This window comes from Ascidiella aspersa, chromosome 6 (assembly GCF_963924565.1).
Source record: "Ascidiella aspersa chromosome 6, kaAscAspe10.2, whole genome shotgun sequence".
In the NCBI taxonomy this organism is placed as follows: domain Eukaryota; kingdom Metazoa; phylum Chordata; class Ascidiacea; order Phlebobranchia; family Ascidiidae; genus Ascidiella; species Ascidiella aspersa.
In genome coordinates, this window is record NC_139452.1 from 7,779,592 (window position 1) to 7,800,423 (window position 20,832).

A 20,832-nucleotide genomic window follows, 5' to 3' on the forward strand; every position below is an offset into this window, starting at 1 on the left:
CGTGGTTTGTTTTGGGGCGTTTCAACACTGCCCCTCCGCTCGTGGACAAATTGCGCTTATGCACATATTATATATATATAAATGAAAAGTAAAAAAATATTTTATGATCGCTTCTGTTGCTTTTACTTGTTCTCTAAGATTACCCCTTAAACTAAAAGGGGGCAATCCAGCCCCTAGTTTAATTCGGTGGTCGGGGCATCTTTTTCTTTTATCGGTGTCAGAATGAATGCATTTCCTCGTCTTCGTCGTAGAAAAAAGGGTGGAAGCATGTTTCAAAACTCCTTCATTGTGACGCAATACTCGGCATGGTGACGCGACTAAGGTCGGGCGTCGCTGTTGTTATCGTTGTACGCATTTTTTGCTTGGTGTCGTTTCACGTTTTTCATGTTTATCGTGGTACATTGGGACAGTCAGCCTAATCTACGGGGTTTTTGCTTTTTTTTAACGTTTTCGAATCTCGATGCGATAGTTTTTGCGAATTTTTAATATGTACTCGCAAAATAACAACGACATAGTAAGGTTAATTATTAAATATCTTTCAATTGTGTTCTGTTATCATTATCTTGATTTTTGTAAACTTTAATTAAATTTGGAGGGCATATACAAAATATGCTCGAAAGCGCAATGAATTACAAACTTTCCTGTAAACTCGAACGACGCGCATGTGCATTCCCAACATCGTGGCGCCACCTTTCAACATCCACCACCAATTGTGTCACGCGTCACCGAATCGCGCCATTGCTATTGGACGCGGGCTCAGCCAATCACAGGGCGCATGCTTCCTGACGAGACAGAAGAAGGCAAAAGAGAGTGGGAGCTCCACTCTTATGAACGACAGCATGCCCTCTTTCAATGTGTGAGTGTTGTTTTGCATGGTCCTTTTGACAGTTTCACATTTACTTGTCCGTCGTAAAGCTGACTACTAAAAACAGCGCGTGTTTTCAAATTGCTGTCAACCATCTAACACACGAGCATCTCTTGTACCTCGTTGAGTATTTTGTCTAACAGAAAGTCTTTTTAACGTTCCACTATCTGCGGTTCCTGTGGGTTCTTTTGCGAGTAGATTGTTCTCTCCGGTAGTAGCTGTAAAACGTCGGTGGTAGAAGTGGTGTGCTGTTTTCTTGTGCCTTAAACGACCATAGTCGGCTGTCTGGCGTTTTTCTAATTTAAAGTAAAGTTCTGCCGGTTGGTTAGAAATATCTTATCAGCTGTCTTATACAGCGATTCGTAACCTTACTGGCCCTTTAAAGCAGTGTTTGTCAAGCTATTCTCGCCCGACCAAAAAACAAAGCGTAAGTAATTATTTATTTCACTGAACTTTATGTAAGCTTGAAGTATCAGCAAAAAAAGTAATAGAAGAGCTTTAAACAATTCATTAATATGCACCGTGTCCCCGTATTGCTTTCGCATTTTCTCAAGTTTCGAAGAAATTGTGCTTCGAACCAGTCTCATTAATTCTAGCCATGTAAAACTTTTGCAGTCGGCGACCCATCGGTTGAGAAACACTGCTTTAAGAGGTTGTATGGGCATAACGTTAATTTACCCTCCTTTACACTCGTGGTTTATAGTTTAAAAGGTGACGAAAAACTTTTATCAGAGAATCAAATCAAATGTTGAAAAACAATGTTTTTTTAACTTTAATAACATGAAAAAAAAGATGTCCAAGCCAAGAAGGGCTTGACCGGTTATGCGGTCTCTCTATTGCTCATATTAGCTAAACATTTCTACATTTACCAACCATAAACTTAAACCCTGTATAAGTCTCGACTTAGCGCACATGGATACGGCGTTCTTTGGCGAAACCCGTAAATGTTTCACGACTGACGTCAACCCGCTTGTGACATCACAGAGGCAACAGCGACCCGGCCATCCTGACGTGCGGCGCGTCGTTGGGGATTTCCCGCTCGCCCCAGCGCCGCTATCACCCCCTACTCAGCCCCACCTCAAAGAACAAAGCCTTCGACATTTCATCGGTGAAGTTCTAGCAACGTGCGTCGATTTCTTGATTGAGGCGGACACGGAACAAATCGAAAGGATTGGTTTTCGTTGAGGAAACAACGATTTTTATCGTTTTATCAGATGGGTTGGGCTTCATGGCTTTGCGTGTTGGTGAAAACCGTTTTGTCTTTTTGCGAATGCAAATCAGTTTATAAAGTTGTGCTTGCGAGCAAAATTCTGTTGAAATGCTTCGAGCGATAGCCACGTATAGCGGACAGACCCTCGTGCGTTTATAGTATGCCTTTTTGTACCTTTTCCAATCTTTCGGCAACATTTGATTTTTCAATTTTTTTTTTGACAGTATTGTGTCCTTTGCCAGTTTAACTAATCTTAATCGAACCGCTACGCTTGTCTGTAGTTACTGTTCCGGCGCGGGTTGTTTTTTCCCAATTATTTTGCCCTTTTCCCTTTAAACCCCTTGGGATGAAGTTGTTAGCATCGTCGACTCGGAGTTCTTTAAAAGCACGAAGCCTAGACGCCGTTAGAGGGTTGAGGGCCATTTTTCGTGATTTTTGTTTTTCTAATTTTTCGAAGCTTATAGCTGTTTGTTTTGCAGAAGGTCGGTTTGCTTAGACTTGAACCCATGCGGTCGCAACCAGATGCTTTACGTTATTAACCGTTTTTCAAACTGCGAAGAAGTTTCATGCAATTGTCCCCGCGTGCGTGTGTGTGTCTGCGTGTTCGCGCACAAAAGTCGACTTTTCGGCGAACATACATTTTTCGTTGTCTCGATTTTCGCCGCCGTTTTCTCTTTCTCCTTGTAAGCACTTAACGTTGGTTACAAAGCTTTTCGCAAATCGCTCTCTCGTATCTTTTCTGTATATTCCGTTGTGGAACGTCCCAGTTTCGCCCCGCCCCCCTGATGACCTCCCCGACCACGAAATTGTACCCCCTGGATATAGCATTGTGACATCACACGCGCAATCCCCCTTTCGACAAGAAGTGAAACGCCAGCACCTTCTGGCATTTTGCGCGCTTACGCTTGATTTCTTTAGTTTCATTAATTAATAGTGAATATTCTTAAGACTTGTTGCTCCTTAATCAATATCAATATTACGATCCATGGCAGTTCGTGGCAAATCTCATTGACTTCATGTCATTTCGCTACTCTTGCACTCATTTAATCAATCAAATTTATTCAAGATTTTCATTTTAAGAAAAGTTTATGATTTATTTTCTTTTACGAGATTTTATTCAAGCTGAATTACTTCGTGCGTTTATAAAATAGACGCATGTGGTTTTACTTTCGTGTCTTTTAAACGTCGATCAGTATTTTACACAAAATTTCAAATCCAGGAAAAAGTCGAAAGTGTAACTTTAGTAGGTATCCTATATTTTGCTTAAAAAGTCGTATATGAAAGAATACATATTCTAATAACACCTTCACCTTGAACCAGGTATGCGGTCTCTGTCAACGGATATAGTTTTCGAGAAATTTTACATTAAGTTTTTACTTAAAATTTCGCAGCATTGAGCTTATTTTTTGCTGGTGACCGTTGTTAACTAACCTGTTGCCTACTTATCTTTACGATTTCTAGGGAAAAAACGCTTTTCATTTTCGGGGTCATATAAAAATATCGTTCTGTCGATGTAAAAAATCGCCACGGTTTTATCGAAATTTGTTTCTTTCGCTTTCTTTTTCGCGGCTTTAACGATCCGCATTTCGTGTAAAGTGTTGAAAACGACAGTATCGTTGCCATATGACCGTTTTATCAAAGCGCAACCCTAAAAAAGTAGATTTTATTATAGAACCAGAGCCATAGGCGTTATGGTGTTATAGACCTAGAATTTGGTATTGAACAAACTGAGAAAATAATTTCACTGATTTTAATTCAAATAATTGTCCGTTTTTCGGTTTAGATTTGGTATTCCATGCATACCAGAAGTTTTTTACGCTGCGGGTTTTTAATGCTTTCTTTCCCGAGTGGAGATTTCCGCAATCTAACCCTGCAAATCGCGCCTGTTTTCTTTGTTGTTTAATTGTTGTGCTTACCTTTTATCGCCTCAAATGTATCGGTATTAACGGTAGATCGATCCCGTGCTTAAAGCGTTAATTCCGCAATTCTCGCACTCGCTTTTTACTTTTGTCGTTGTTTTTTGCCGCCAGCCACGCTAGATCTCTATCATTGTTTCGGGGGATGCCCCCTCTGTGCGATACGCAAGCGACAGCGTTTTGGGCGCAGCCCCCCTGAATAAAAGTTATCGGCAAGCAAGCGATTTGTTACAGCTTTGTTCTTGATCCGTATATTGAAAAGTATATTTTTCAGGAAACTAGTTGACATTTTTGGTCACAATGGACAAATCTAGGCTGCCAAGCCGCAACCGGACTCGGCGAAGTCGGATTCCACTTTTTTTTTTTGCCACAGTCTGACTCACTTTGTTTTAAAACGTCTCCGCAGCCCTATTACATAATAATGTTTTTGGTTAACACGTGGCAAACATCGGTCCACCTGTAAAAAATTAGGCTAGAATTTAGACAACACAAAAGAGTTTAATAAATCTAATTTTGTACAAAGTCAAATGTTACGCCTTTTATCAATTTGAAACACTGATCCAATACCTAATAATGCAACTGCCATAGTCCAATAATTAAACTATTGCGGAAAAAGTCGTTTTCCAGGTTGAAACATACATACACACAATGCGATCAGGATGCAGCAGAAAATGGTGCTATACTTGTTTCTCAACGTGCTCTCCTCTGAGCCTGTGTACCTCCGTTGGTAGAGTCACGGTGCCGGTATTACCCTGAGCTCGCGAGTTGGAACCTCACCACAGGCTAGTTGTTTTGCTAGCCTGGGTATGCTTGCACTATTGTCCTGATCAGGCTGGCGAGTTTCCGTAAGTCTTTCCAAAGCATCTGTTGTTTTCCAGGTTAACAAAAAATGGTTTAGCGCTAATAAAATATAATACCTTTAGTGTCAATGATATTTTTTCTCAATTCAAATACCCTTACCGTAGAAAACGCTCATGGTAGATTGGCTGAAACGACGAAATTCGTTTGCAGTTGAACTGGCACTGATGTCACCCTTCTATCGGCGAGTATCTTAACTACCCCTTGCATCCGGGAATATTGACTCCGATCCGACACTATCGGACACATCCATAACACCGATTCCATATTTGTCCAAAAGTAGTTTTCCATCATGAATTGCAAAGCTAAAGGTCGAGTTGATCGACATCATCTTGATAAGGACGTTTCGTAACGAACTTGTATCATCTTCACTTAAAGTGACTAAGAAGTAATTATAGCATCGCTTATAATATGGTGGGTCGCAATTGTTATTATTCAGAGTTTCTATATAGTCAGAGCATCGATTTACTCGACACTTTTAGCTTTGCACATCATTATTATCAAGCTAAATTACAGATCCGTGAATAGTAGTGGGCCCAAAAGTTTTCCAATGCTTGTTATGAATTAATGTAAGTCGGGACACTACTACAAATATATTTTCATAAGCGTGAGATACCGAATAACTTTCTGTTTCGGGTTAAACCTTCGCTAACGAACACACACCTTCAGTGACCTAGCAGGTAGGGTTGTAAAGGGTTGAAAAGTTCCCGGGTATTTTGGAAACTTTCCTGGAAATTTTCCGGGAATAATGGGAACATTATTGGGAATTTTCAAATTTGGCATTAATTAGGTATGTTTAAAACATTTGTTAAATATTTAATCAACCAGAAAAAAATATTTAAAACCTATCTTGAGCATTTCTAGATGAGCGGCAGGAGATGCTAACCCCTAGCAACTTGTACAACGACTTTGTACCTTACAAAACAACAATTGTTAAAAATTTAGCTACCTTACGCTGGGGATAATTTGGCCCAGACCGGTCGGTGTTGTTTTTGTTTGTAAAAAAACAGATTGGTGATGATTAGGGCCATTTTTATTTTTACCTAAACAATTTTTTTAACCTTATTTTTATTAAATTTTGACTTAACGAAATTGCTTATTTGTAGAGACCACAGTTCTTCCTTCAATTGATGCCAGTTGCTCAAACATAATATTTTGTCGATTTCAGATCCCGTAACAATGAATGAAAAAAATGGACAATTTGCGATAAAAGTTACTGCTGATCCTAGTGGGCATTGTGACATATTTCTTGCTTTTATGGGTTATTATGGTTTAATTGTGTCGCAGTTCCTGATTTACAATTCTTCCACATTTTTTACAAAAGTTACTCTTAAGAAACATAAAAACTTTTTTAAAAGCCAAAATGTGACAAATTTTGACTTTATTGAAAATGTTGACTTTGTTGTAAATTTTAACTTTATTTTGACCTATAAACTTCTTGAAAACAGTCCCCTAGGTGCTGAAAACAACTTTATTCTTTGATTCGTGGACAGATGAGATCCTTAAAAAATTTTTGTTGACTTTATTGACTTTGGCGGGCCCTAGTGATGATTCAGTTTTGCAGTTAATAAACTAAACCATGTGTTTGCATGTTCTTAAGTATTTTAGTTATACATAGTACTTTTAATCTAAACAGTATAAGGCCATTATTTTCCTGTTTCAATATCAAACTAAGATTGTTTTAAAAGTTTCCGAAAATTTCCCAAAATTCCCCAAATTTCCATGGAAAGTTTCGGCTCTGAAAATTCCCGGGATTTTTGCAACCCTACTAGCAAGCATTTAAAAGCACTCAGAAACAACAAATAACATAATTCGGTGTCATGTTGATACGAATATGCTTTACATGGCGAAGCGTAAAAGAAAACAAAAAAAGAGAACAAGTAACACTAACTAAAGACGAAGCAAGCGGGCAATACTTACAAAAACGCAAAGTGAGCTTTTAATCTATATGTTTTTGAAAATGCTGGGTAGCACCAGAAGTTTTACTGGGCGTCAAACGTTATGAAATGGCAGAGGTGAAATTAACGCACCAAGTGCAGCCAAACACTCCATCAGTCAGCCAATAAACATTCGACCCATGGCTGAATTAGGTGGATTAGTAGATGAATGAAAGATAAAATCCTTGTGGTGTTACTTTACAACTAATTCAGCAGTTATTCCTTCGTAGACCGATATAATGTCCATGAATGGATTTGAAATCCAGACCTTAACTTTCCATATTTCAACAGTATGGATAAAACACTTGAACAGCCCACATCGCGTATTACACCGTAGCCCAAGTTTTGAAATAAAGGCTCTTACCACAGAAAGCGAAGCAGCGTAACTTAAGCACAGTAGCAAGTTTAACCGACACACGAACGCAACACAGTAAACGAATATAAGATAAACCAAACACATTCAACTGTTGAAATCAAAATATTTGTTGCTCAAAAATATTCATCATCAAACCATAAACAGACACTCTGCAGTTCGGAATGTCATAAAATTATAAGTAACAATTGTTTAAAGCAGTGTAAATTTCAAGTGCTTTGTTTTTATACGATTAGTGGTGGAGAACAATGGAACTATATTTGGGGTCGGTAAATACTTAAGGTAAGAAAATGAGTTTACATACATGAACATTGGTGCTAAAGTACTTCGCCTGCCGAATTAAAGATATATAAATTTTCCCACTACTGACAGACAGTAACTCTTTTGCAAAAACGAAAAACATGTTGTTTCGCATAGCGAAGCCTCTGAGCCGTCATGTTAAATTTATCAAGCACAGTCGGCGCTTAAATGGAAGAGAGGTTCAAGTTTCTCTGCTGAAATTTAGCGAACAAAATTGTTACGAATAACTTTAACTGAACGCAAAAGCAATGTTTCACAAATGCAATAGGTGACCAAAGAAATACGTAAAGATCAGAAAACGAACTTTTGTAACACAAACGTTCATAAGCGTATTGCCGCCGATGTTAAAATAAGTTCCGCATTTATAGGTAAGTTCAAGATATCGGTAACGTTTAGTCCTAACTGACGTAACAGAACTTAACGCGAAAATATTTTTACTTTATAAAACACAAATGTCATTTTACAACAAAATGGAACGCGTCAAACAAACAAAATGCAGGTTTGGCTCAAAACCGCCGGACTTTTCACTTTAGCGTGTTAACAAGGCGATGTTACAAGCGGAAAGCAATCTTATTCGGCCCAAAACTCGTACTGTTGGGCAATTGCACCAACACGGGGTAGAAAATGTGTTTTTCTAAAATTGCAGCGCAGCAAACACCAATACTATACAATAATAAAAAATGAACAAACATCCGTGTCGCCATTAATAAATTATAGCTGAAAGGCGGCGCGCAAAGTCAATCAATACAGGCAAAATACGCGTTCTGCAAAATGGAACGGTGCCACTTTAAACGATTTATTGCCCACTTGAAATATTGCCGCAGACGAAATATTGCCGCCGACTTAACATAGCACTTCTTTCATAAATATTCTGCTTTTCGCAAGAAACAAAGAGGTAACATTTACAACACAGAGCACACAGTGCGACACTAGAATTCCATTGGGGCTCAGTCGACAAAGTAGCATCCTTAGGCAGACGTCGGCTTTAAACTTGGCGTTTGCTCCACAAAAGGATTGGTAAGTCACCAATGTAAAATTAATTGTTTTTGTGTAATGTTAATAACGTCACGGAAAAATCGACGGACAATAAATAAAACGCAAATGGATAAAAGCGCACGTGAACCCTTATATGGTTCCAAACGAGTTTACAGAAAACTGTGACTTTTTTCAAAATTTTTATGTCGTTTAGACAGGACAAAAGCACTTTTTAAACGGGGGTGTCAAAAAAAAACAAAACAAAAACAGTAGCACCCCCACGTAAAATAGCCAAAAACGTCGCCAGACACAGGAAATGCAATTTCAACAGGCGAAAACGAAATGTACGAAAATGGGTGTTCGGTTCGCAGAAGGGCGCGCGTACACGTCTCATATACGTCACACGTCATACGTCATAGCTTCCTGACGTCAGAGGACGCGTCGTGGCGCCGCCCGGGCTCGTGCAGGGGATGAACCAGAGAAAGACCGGGCCATGGCCGAAAACCTCGCGCAGGAGGGCCATCCGGGGCTTTTTGGGGCGCGGGGGCTTCATGCGGCGACTGCGATGGATCGTGTACTCCACCCCGGTCTCGTCCCCAAAGATAGAAGAGAACTGAAAAAAAAACAACACAAAAACGGGGTCATTTCTCTTTATAAAACCGATTGTTTTTAGAAAGAATTGCAAAGCCAAAAAGGTTGAGTAGATCGACATCATCTTGATTAAGACGTTTCGAAACGAGCTTCTTCAATTGAAGTTAATACAAGTTCGTATCGAAACGTCTTAATCAAAATGATATCGATTTACTCGATCTTTTTGGCTTTGCAATTCATTATCAAGTTACAGATCCGTGCATAGTGTACCCAATTGTTTTTACCTGGACAAAATGAATCTATTTTTAAATATATCAAGTATTTTTATCGGCATAATTTTTTTTGGAAGGGGAATTTTTTTTTTGAAATGTTACAAATCAGTGACCTCCCAGTCGGGATTTGCAGAAGTAAAAAAATCATTGAATGAAGTGCACTGAAGTTATATGACTTGAAATAACTCGTTTGGGGAAAGTGACTTGACTTGACTTAAGTTTTTTGAACAAATGAAACGAAGTGTTTTATTATGCAAATTTTTTAATTGGGTTGCTTGTTTCAATTTTTGCACAAAACATAATTAGCTTGATATATGTTAAATTTTTGTTGTTTTGTAGTTGATTTATTCATAATTGAACGAGTTACCAATTTCATTAGTTTAACGTTAAATTTTTACGACAATAACTTGACTAGGACCTGAGTTGTTATTTATTCCAATTGACTTGACCTGGACTTAAGTTATTTTACAAATAACTTTACTGGGACATAAGTGATTTTGAAATGATTTGTTCACCACACTGGTACACAAAACTTTAATAAAATATTTCTAGTTCACCTATCAATACATATTTGTCCATTTGAAGGATTTTTAACAGGAATAGTTCGCCATTGGGCGTTTTCTCTGCCTTTGTCCAACAGCCTAAAGACTCAAGAAAACGAACTTATTTTTAAACTGGGCGTATGCAAACAGGCCTTTATGACATCACAACAGGAATGCGCAAATGTCGAACACCCGTGTGTGGCCGTTTGTGACGAACAACGAGGACAAAGCTGTGAGTGCTTCTGGCCGATTAACGCTTTTGTGATGGGGAGCGATTTAACTAAGCTGCCCTAAACGAGGCATTGAAGTAGGAAAATTAAAAAAAAAAAACGGCTACTGACTGCTTTGATTCAACTTCTCGCCTCGTTTAAGTTGTTAAATGAAGAGGATTCCTGTTGTGGATTATAGGAGTTGGAGCGAAATACATTTTATAATACGGGTAACAATCGCCCAATCACAAAAGCTTCGGTTTAAAACTCACGAAAATTTAATTTTTAACGTGTGTGGTTGAAAAATGTGGTTTGCGAAAATACACTAAAACTCAGAGGTATGCGCCTTGTAACATAGCCAGAAATGAAAGGGCCCCCCAATTACATGGCCGGCCTGACGGGCGGAAAAGACCAAATGCTCTTGACGAAAATTCGGCCGCCGAAATTTTGTTAACGCTTGTTCGATCTGCAATTTGACCGGGTGTTTACCGAGTAGCATATTGCTAATTTACGAGCGTTTTAAGAGCAAAGGGCAATAAGAGGAATGTTACAATAATAATTTGCGACCATTACATAATTCGGAAAATCCTACTGGGTAGATCAGAACAAGGCTCAGGCCAATACTAAAAATGTTAATATTCACTATATTTCTATTTCCACTATTGATTTTGCCGCTTACGTGTGTATGTATTTTTTAACTGAATGTTTTATTGGATACATTTGCCCTAAATATACTTTGACCTGATGAAGCACAGTTGTGCGAAAGCTTGTTGAGAATCAAATACAATTTGTCTTTATACAGTGCCACCTGCATCCTCTATTTGCCCTAAACAAGCCCTTGTATGTCCTAAACGTCGAGAAAAAAAATCGGCCCTAACCGGCGAGAAAAGTAATCAATGGTTCGCTCAAAACCGGGCTGCTGGAGCAGTGGCCGGAAACAGTATGCCGTAGGGAGCACAACAAGAACGACAAACGTTTCCGTCTGTGACCTTAAATAGCGTTCAAAACAGATCGACGCCAAATTAAAAATGAGGAATATGCGATCAGCAGTTCGGCTCGGTTTAGCTGGAAAAGCGTGATTTTGCTGGGGCGTTGTCTAACACAGTGGTGTATTGTACAACCCAGGGAGTAGCGGAATTGTTAAACATTGGTGGGGTGTACTGGGGTGTTCATGATACCGCATTGCAATAAGCCTATGATGAGATATCATAATAAATAACAGGTTTATAACCAGGTTGACTGTATATTGTACTATAAATACATGGCAAAACATGTACTTATGCGTACCTTGTAAGATACTATATTCTATTTGTGACATCATAACCAAACATTTCGCTTGATAGAATCATTATTGTGCGGTACTAACTAGTTCTTCATAACGATTAATAATTCGTTTTGCAGTACAACGGGGTGTGTGTTTCGATAAGTTCAGTGAATTGCGTGGACTGGGGTGTACAAGTTCTTCAGTAAACGTAAAAGCGTGTACTGTTCCAAAAAAGTTTGACAAGCACTGGTCTAACACTAGAGCGGACAAGTTTACCTGGTCGAATATCATGACGATCACGAAGAGGCCGAAGAGAACCGATTCGATGCAAAGTCCAATTCCGTGAGCACTGTAAATAATAGAAAGTTTAAAATACAAGGTCAGTGACCATTTAAATTCGGAATAAACCGGGATTAGATCAACAGTAAAACCTACATCGGAATATACCTTGAACCATAAAATTTAAACAACCTCTCAACGAACCCCACACCTAACTGTGGTTACTAAATTCACTTATTATTTTATTCCTAATTCAATTTCCTATCTCACATATTAATTCCGCTATAACCAAACAAAGATCAAGCAGTTCGGTGCTAAAACAGCGGCGCCCAATCGTCTCGTATCCTACTTATCCGATTTTAAATGATATTTAGGTGATTAAGCTGATTGTGGTTGACATATGACTCATTCGTACGGGTTCGGGCCTTTTGATGATAGGGTTTGGTCTTATTCCGACGGGTTTAGGTTTATTCCCTAGTAGACACATTGCGCTTTTGGTTTTATTGGTCTCTCAATCTGGTCGTATAAATAATTTCGCGCTAGATATACTGTGATAGATTTTAATGTGTTACGGGTGAAGGCATGTTCGACTTTTTAACCATTAATTACAGTTAGAGTAATTACACATCGCCGGGAGGCAAATCCATGCCGTGCGTTGGCAAATAGGAAATCTGTATTGAAAGGGAATAACGCTTCTGAGTTGAGTAATCCATACGTGTGTTTTTATTTAAGTTATTTAACAAATAAAATTAAAAAGATTAAATTTAAATATTGGGTCACTGACCACTGTTATCACAACCAGTAGAATACCTACTCTACAATAACTGTAGAATACGTATTAAATCAATTGTGGCAAATCTTTAAACATCTATACTAAACTGCCAACAAACTAGTAGTAGAAGTTAAAACAAAATGTGCGTTAAAATTGTCTTACACGGAGGATCTCTTGGAGAGAATATCCGCGTTGCTATGCCGGTTGCCAGAGAACATCCAAACCCACCCGGAAATGTTGAGACCGAGCGCGTAAACGCACAGAAGCCCTGCACGGAAATAAGGTTGTGTTACAGAGTTTAGCAGGGTGGGGGCGGACTTAAATAACCAGATATAGTTCTCGTATCAAATTCGACATTACGACTTTACTGTTTCGTCATTAAATTTTTTTTCGATTTTACCGATGTTCAAGGTGATTTCAGTTTTCAATAAAAACACGCAACCTTTATATAACAAATATTTTCATTTTTATTTGAATTGCTTGCAAGCTGAACTTAACATATTGTGGTGGAGTTCTATTTCCGAATTAAGCTTATTCGAAGTTCTTGCAAAGACAATAATATTAAAAAAATGAAAACGAAAAGATTTCAATTGTTTGAAGTAATCTAATTGCAACACGTTATAGTTAAAAATCCTATAAGTGTTAAAGTCTGATTCGGACATCAACTGTCCAACTAAAGTACAAAACGGACGACATACGCCAGTTTTAATAGCCATTTCAGATGCGATCGACTTTAATTTTGAGGCATTCTGTTCTATCGCTTGACCGCCCAAACCGACTCTGTTGTGTTTCCCAAACGGCATATTCCTTTCCAACGACCTATGCGTAACCTGCAACGCCTTATAGAACAGATTGGATTGCTTATTTGCCAGTAAATGAATTCAAACAGTAGGGTTAATTGTATTAAAAGTTGAAACAGAGGTGTTGTTTGATGAGCAAATCACAATGTCTGCACTTACATACTTGTTTTTTTACACTACACAATTTTGACTATTTGATCATCCTAGGTAAAAGGAAGTGGACACTAAACAATTTTGACTTCTTTGATCTTTCCAACTGAAAGGGAGTAACGACGTCGAAATTTGCGTTAACGAGCCAGTTAGAAGTCGGGGTGTTATGAAAGTCTGAACATTGCAAGCACTTGCCTTTGACTGGCAACTTCATCCGTGAGCCATTGTTTATGCTTTCCGGTATTCGGTGCAACCTTAAGGTGCGGTTAATGTTTAGGGAAGTCGAAGAAAAAATGCCACACCCAAATTAATCTGCACCAGAGTAAAGTCATTACGTCCAAAACCCTTACTCAGGGCAAAATACTTCGTTAAATAAAACGTTTCGTTGTACAAAGTTTCGTTGGACATTTCTTGCATGTCTGTTACAAACGTTTTTAAGACCAATTACAAACGTTTCTTTGAAGATAAATTACAAACGTTTTTTAGAAGATAAATTACAAACGTTTTTTAGAAGATAAATTACAAACGTTTTTCAGAAATAATCCGACAGGGAACCCAGTTTTAAAACCAAGGCTCGAAACAACTGGTTCAATGTGAAAATACGGATTTTGCATCCACGCATAGGTATTGCTTGCTTGTCTGATTAGAATACAAAGAAGTCATTTCAAAAATTATAAACGTTTTGGCACATAGTTTAAGATACACTGCGATAGGGAGTTTGTTTGAGAACCAATTAAGGGTCGAAACAAATGATCCAATGCGCAAAACTCGCTTTTGCATTCAGACATAGAACGTACAGTCGTACAAAAGCGAACAGCAAAAGCTGTTACGGACTTGTCCAAAAGCGGAACACGCGGTTGTCACATTCATGACGTCCGTTATTGATCATGCTTGAAACCATTTCGACAAACGAATCGAATTTCCTGGGTTTGTGGATTATGGCCGATTTTCCAGCAGTTATTATATTAATTGGTATATATCGACTACAAAATTTCGTTCGTGGTTCGTTACACAATCCTGGTCGCTAAACGAACAGCTGAAGAGCTACTGACAAACGAAACGGCCAAATTACCTCAACTATGACAACAGTGTATTAACGTGAAAGCAAGACACGATTTAAAGTCCATGAAACATTACCAGTGTTGTAATCACTTAAGTCAAAGACTTTTTTAAAGTGCACTCAAGTCACTCAATTTAAGACTTAACTTGACTGAGTTTTTTTTGGCTAACTGACTTAACTTTTTACAAAAAAAATTACAAAATTTATTTGTCTAGAATTATATTAATCTTAAGTACGTTTCTAAACACTTTTTGCAAAAAAATTGTCTATCTAACCCAATTTTTATACATAACAATACTGCTTGCTGTTTGTTATGTTGTTTGTGTTTGCTATGCAAAATATCGATTGGAATGGAACGAATTTACTCATTTCAATAAGTTAACTTTGCTTTTCATGGCAATTTGAATTCACTTGCTTAGGTTATGATTTCGGCCGGGACTTTATTTATTAACAATGGCTTGACTTGGATTTAAGATACTTTGCAAATTACTTGTTTACAATAATGGGCAAAACACCGCCAAAGCCAAAAAGATTGCTGTATTTAACCAAGGCAGCGCTGTTTTTTATACGACAGCTTGCCGATCGGGTTTGCAAGTGTACGTGGCATGCGACGACGCGAGAGAAAAACTACAAAAGCAAAGGGGAAAGGTCAAACTCGGCAGCAGCGCTCTGCAGAAGAAACGGTCCCACCAGGCCGCTAATTACCAGATTAAATCAATGGCGTGGCAAGCAATCAAATGCGGGCTTGCTGCGAGCGCTTGCGCCCCGACTCGCTACTTACACCTGCCAGTTTTGTCAGTGAAGTCGTTGGCCAATCTCTTGCGTATTAGCCAACAGCCAACAGTTGTATCAGTCGTCGTAAACGCGTTACGGGTCGTTTTTAATGTCCATGGTAACTTTCCAGACACTATATTTAATGTGGCGGTAAATTGATTTTTGGCTCCTGTACACAAACGCAAAGTTAGGCAGCTTTAATGTTGCTGCAATATAACGGCGATACAGGGCCCAGTAGAAAGTTATAAAATGCGGAAAACTTTGACTATTTAGATTTTTTGTCTTTATTTATAAAAAAGCTCATGTAAGTGATTCAGTTTCAAATTTTGCTCTCTAAGCGAAATCGTCGATTTCTTTTAACTGACTAAAGTGCCAGAAAAATGTCTCCAGTGGTCTACAAAATAATATTTTGATAAAGTAAGTTGTGTAATTTTTCCTTTTTTTGGCTGAGTTCTCCAATGCGATTAGTACCGTGATTTCGCCTTTTTATATTAAGTGTTTCTAAATTTCTCACTGGCCACCAAAGCAACCCAAGTAAACGTTGAAAAACGTGAATTTTCCTCTTGGTTGACGTACCAAATGGCAACTTGCAAAAAAAATATCCTGCATCGGTGTTAAACGCAGTTCGCAAGGTAGCGCTTCGTCATGCAGTGCCGCGCTCAAAATTCCAAGTAAAGTAGTATTTTTACATAAATGCGGTGTAAGGCGAACTGAAGCAAACTACCTTAATGTTGTGTCGGGCCAGCGTATGATCGGCTGGTATGTCAAGACACGATCTTGTTACCATTGGCTGAAAATCTTCCTTAAACAACAGGAAACACGCCATGTTCGCGTTTTTTTCCTGTTAGGCGCAGGATGGCTGCCTAGTCAATTCTGACGCCTTGTCGTTTGAGCTCAGCAAACGACAACAAACGAATCAAGGGCCAATTTGTAACCACTCTTTACGCCTCTTAGTCACTTCAAACGCCACTTGGTAAAGAAGGCGGCTAATTAACGACAGATTGTTGATGTCACCGCCTTCCAAATGCGCCTTGGAATACGGAAGGCATAATATGGGACGCGGTATGTAGACACGGGAGATTGGGCAATTGTTACGCTGTGCTGGATGTGTATTCTAACGGAACGAACCTTAACTAAGGTAACAGTCGGTTTTTCGCGTATTGCGGTTTAAGGTTGAACAAAGCTGCCGTGCTCTAAAAACACGGACGACGTTCTTTTAAAATAACGACGAATCATTGTTATGGCTGACCCAACTACAGCAATACAAGAGACCAAAGTTATTACATTTTTAAAAACAACAGTGCAATCTGCACACCTTTGACTTCTAGCTGAGTTTCAAAACGACATCGCAAAGACAATCGAATTCGTATTTAAAAACAAATTGACAACAAATCCTGTATTACATATCAATAAATAGCCATATGCAGTAAGTGTTGACCAATACTACCAAACACGCAATCCTAATTCACCCAGTTAGTGGTAAAATTGTATTGAATGCTAAATCTTTATTTGGTGGTTATTATAATAACGTGCATTAGGAATTATTTAACAAGTGGACTGTAAGAATCAATGGAATATTCAGCATACACACAAAAACTAAAGCAACATGCTTGAAAGGAACAGAGGGCAGCCTTTGGCAGGTTCTCAATCAGATCATGCGAAAACGTGAAGCACTTCCCTTTTGGTACCAGACCACTGTGTTTCTCTCTTTTGCTGTTAGTACAAGTATGGAACAAGCAACTAAAATTCTCAGTTATGCGAGGTGTGTTTTGAACATTTTTAGCCAGCTTTTCTGTGTCCAATGCCAAACTATATAAAATACCTATTTTAAAAGGAGGCAAAATATTGTATCATACAATGTGTCACGACTATCCTAAAAACACCATTTATTGCTATACCATAATGATTCCCCCAAAAATCTTAACATTTTGTACATCACTTGTACAAATATTACATTATAATCAACATAAACATTTAATAAGGAACTTAAGGATTTTAACTAAAAAAAGGGTTAAAAAAAAACTTTTTCAATGAAACTTGCATGCCAGTCTGAACTTGAATAAGGATACATTTAGCTAAATGTCAACATTAAGGGTAAAGCATAAATAGTGCGACCAACTCTCATGGGATATATTAATAATTTAACAAAGTTACTGCTGGATAATGCACCAAAAAGGCGTGGACTGAGCACACAGGTCACAAATTGGCAACCAACTTCCAGCAAAACAGACATAAGCATATTGCCTAGCATTTTAAAACCATACAAATGCCCGCAGATTTAAATGGCAAAGAAGGCTTTTTGGAAAGAAAGCATTAATTTACTCACATAAAAAAAAATCTAAACATCCAAAAAGGTGTAGACCTTTTTAAAACAGATATTCAACTGACTATATTGATTGGAGCAAAATATTGAAATCTATCTGCGATTTCAAAAGCAAAAGCGTGTTTCACGCCTTATTAGCTGTCAACATATATATTATAAACACAATCAATAATTTAACAGGACTAAGCAGCAAAGTGAGTTTGCACAGTATGCTACATGCTGCTCTAGGGAATGACATGTGCTCCCAAAACCTGTCTGCATGTGGATGGATTGACACTGTACAGCACTCAAGGGAAAATAGGCTTTATTGGGCACAACTGGGCAAAAATCTTTTGTTTGTGGAACTTAATTAGGAATGTTTTAATTCCATCTAGTTTTTTATGTTATTACTTTACCAAAAAATTGCAAACACTGCACAAAGTTTTACAAACTCACAACCTTTTTTTTGGAAAAATTATCTCTTACCTGTGTAAAACAGAAACTGTATGAAGTACTTTTGGTTGAGCTCTCCAATGCAATTGTTCACCCTGTGATAAAATGAAAATGCCACAATTCAGTCTCATAACTTATTTATTTTGTTAAATTTGTAGGAGCATTCATGAGATGTAATGGTATAATAATTAAATAAAAAAATGATACACCTTATTGAAACCAACCACTAAATATCATTGACTTCAGGCTTATTTGGTTAACGTTTAGTACGTAAATTGACAATAATGCTTTCCAAATGTTAGTATACGTAAAATGTCATTAAAAAAACTTAATACAATTTTTGTTTACATAAAATCATTTAACCGTAACGGACATGGTAAATCACAAAACTCCGCAGAGAAATTTACTTTATTAATGTTAGTTTTAATTTACAACTTGTAATTTTTAGCTCAAACAGTTTGACAATTTTCAAAAACAATAGTAAACGGTTTTATCAAATTCTAAATTATCCATAATCTTCTGTTTTCATAACCGCTGTACGTCGCTGTTTTGGCTTTCATGCAATAAAATCTGTCATGCATTTTAATCAAACCAAAAATGTGCACTACTAACAGGCAATGCCATTAAAGTAACTAAATTAATCTCTTTTTTTACCTTTTAGGGGCAAAATACAATATTAAACCTTTGTCGGGCTTACCAAGGGCAATGGTGGTCCATTCTTCTGATGCATCGCCTGCAGATTTTACAATGATGGGCTCTTGGTGGTCGGTAGGTTTCGCATCTTTGACAAACAGTCCAATCTTCACTCTGTGAGTTCTAAATAACATCAATAACAACCATGTAGCATGTAATGACTTACAATTAGGAAACTCGACAATCAATCCATTAGCAAAATTCAATACAGGCTGATAATGCTATAAGCAAATTTTCCAGGTTAAACACAATTTACTTGTTGTTTAACTGAACAACAAACGTAAAATAGTGTATAAAATTAGAAAATATATATTAATGTATTTAAAGTTGAATAATCCTCAAAAATCCGGATTGGTTTATAAATATTCAAACTTTTGTGAAACAAGTTAGTTCTCACAAAACTAGTAACTTTTACGAAAATACAAACCAAGTCAAATATACGAACAGATGTAAATTTTTTTAAGCACAAATATAACAAACCTGCTCAAGAAGACCTTTGCTGCTCATTGTGTGATGGTCGGAGAAGTCAACGCGAACAACAGGCAACGGCACCGCTCCTGGATCAGAGAACACTGCTCTTGTGTGTGCATAGAGCAGAGCAAAGATCACCATGTTGAACAGTACAGCGTGGACTGGTCCCCACAAACTGAAAAAATATTTTTAAATTAGCCAAGCTTTTCTTATGAGTTAATCCGTTGACCTGCAAATGAGATACCAAAAGTGTTGGGTCATTAAAACCCTTTGTTTTCGATTTGCAATTTTTGCTATAACATGCATTGTACCGGTACATAGAAGTCAACCTCCCACAAATAAAAATATGCTACGACATTAAACGATTGATGAGGCCCACTATACCCAATAAAACTGAACGTTCCCTTCCTTATTGGATTCCTGCTCCGTTCGATTTAACATTAAAACAAAATGGGTATATTTTTTGGTTGTTTTCATTCTGAGTTTATTGCCTAATTATAAAAGAAAAAAAGCATAGGGTAATTAAGTATGTATTTGAAGCACATATTAGATTTCATTTTTTTACTTACCTGCCAACAAGTGTGTTCATAACTATATGCTGGATCACAACATAGTCAGCATAAATAATGAGTAAGTAGGTGAACAGCATACAAAATATGCCACATGGGTCTCTGTGGAAAACCATCCTGCCAAACAGGCACACCTTTCTTCTACACCTAATTTGTTTGTTTATTTATGGTTTTGTAACAAAACAAACAATTTCAAAATTTGTCAATGAACAAAGAGCATACTGTATAGCTAACAAATGAAAAATAATCCAACTATTCACAAACATAACAGATTTCCAACATGTGATGTGTCAAATATTGCACAAAACCAGTTAACTTTAATTTAAAACAGTTTAGAATATTCTTAGCAAGAGATAAGTAATAGTTATTAAAACTACAACGCTATTGCTGACTATCTATAACAACTACCATTAAAATTTACCATAGATCAGAATTCGCCTAAAAAAGCAAAAGTAAAAAAAAGGCCCAATAAATGCAATTCAAGGCACTGGTCTAGAATTCTACCACATTTTCGTCCGGAGGTTTCTATTGCTAACATTAATTGGTTTAGGGTGGAAGTTAGTGTTTGGGTTTAGGTGGGTCAAAAGTAGACCAGTGCCTAATTTAATACTGTACATTGTTTCAAACCAGTTTAACCAGAACGTACTCATCGTATTGAAACAAAAAATTGAAAACGGAACAAGCTTTATCTACAGCCTACATGTCGATGTCGGGTTATTAATTTTCTAGTGCCTACTCCTACCTACGCAACGCACTCATGAATGACATTTTACTCATTTTTGTTTACATAAAATCATTTAACCGTAACGGACATGGTAAATCACAAAACTCCGCAAAGAAATTTACTTTATTAATGTTAGTTTTAATTAACAACTTGTAATTTTTATTAGCTAAAACAGTTTAAAAATTTCAAAAACAATAATATACGGTTTTATCAAATTCTAAATTATCCATAATGTTCTGTTTTCATAACCGCTGTACGTCGCTGTTTGGCGCGTGGGAGTAACGAACAACGGGAAAGTTACAAAAGACAGGAAGTGCTTTTCAGCAGAGGAATTTCAAAATTGCTTTGAATGCAAGTTATCTTATCTTTAAATCAATGCGTTTTTAGAACTTCGATTTCTTTGATCAGTTTGCTGAACTTGATAATAAAGTAATAAAATGGTTAATTTCTGACTTGTGTTACATACAGGCGAG

The 20,832-nt window shown here is 37.5% G+C and overlaps 2 protein-coding genes across 2 annotated transcripts; one reads left to right on the plus strand and one right to left on the minus strand.

Moving 5' to 3' along the window:
• Positions 1–662: 662 nt before the first annotated feature.
• LOC146139450 (uncharacterized) lies at positions 663–3,805 on the plus strand. Its single transcript, XM_083391744.1, has 2 exons — positions 663–856; positions 1,850–3,805. The coding sequence occupies exons 1-2, from the start codon at positions 663–665 to the stop codon at positions 1,983–1,985; spliced, it is 330 nt and encodes a 109-aa protein (XP_083247870.1). The 3' UTR covers positions 1,986–3,805.
• A 4,882-nt stretch (positions 3,806–8,687) lies between these two features.
• On the minus strand, positions 8,688–19,771 carry LOC146139451 (palmitoyltransferase ZDHHC3-like). The gene is made up of 7 exons (XM_083391641.1): positions 19,636–19,771; positions 19,076–19,241; positions 18,600–18,718; positions 17,936–17,997; positions 12,526–12,631; positions 11,589–11,661; positions 8,688–9,047 (listed from the first exon to the last, which is right to left on the minus strand). Exons 1-7 carry the CDS (start codon positions 19,749–19,751, stop codon positions 8,841–8,843), a joined length of 849 nt encoding a protein of 282 aa, XP_083247767.1. The 5' UTR covers positions 19,752–19,771; the 3' UTR covers positions 8,688–8,840.
• Between the last annotated feature and the right edge of the window lie 1,061 nt (positions 19,772–20,832).

Excerpts from the sequence above, each read along its gene's own strand:
- LOC146139450 (XM_083391744.1), top strand. The coding sequence starts at position 663 with ATGTGCATTCCCAACATCGTGGCGCCACCTTTCAACATCCACCACCAA. Across the intron at positions 857-1,849 it reads AGCATGCCCTCTTTCAATGT|AGGCAACAGCGACCCGGCCA; the intron begins GTGAGTGTTGTT and ends GTGACATCACAG.
- LOC146139451 (XM_083391641.1), bottom strand. The coding sequence starts at position 19,751 with ATGGTTTTCCACAGAGACCCATGTGGCATATTTTGTATGCTGTTCACC. Across the intron at positions 19,242-19,635 it reads ATGAACACACTTGTTGGCAG|TTTGTGGGGACCAGTCCACG; the intron begins GTAAGTAAAAAA and ends ATATTTTTTCAG. Across the intron at positions 11,662-12,525 it reads CTCTCCAAGAGATCCTCCGT|TGCTCACGGAATTGGACTTT; the intron begins GTAAGACAATTT and ends TATTATTTACAG.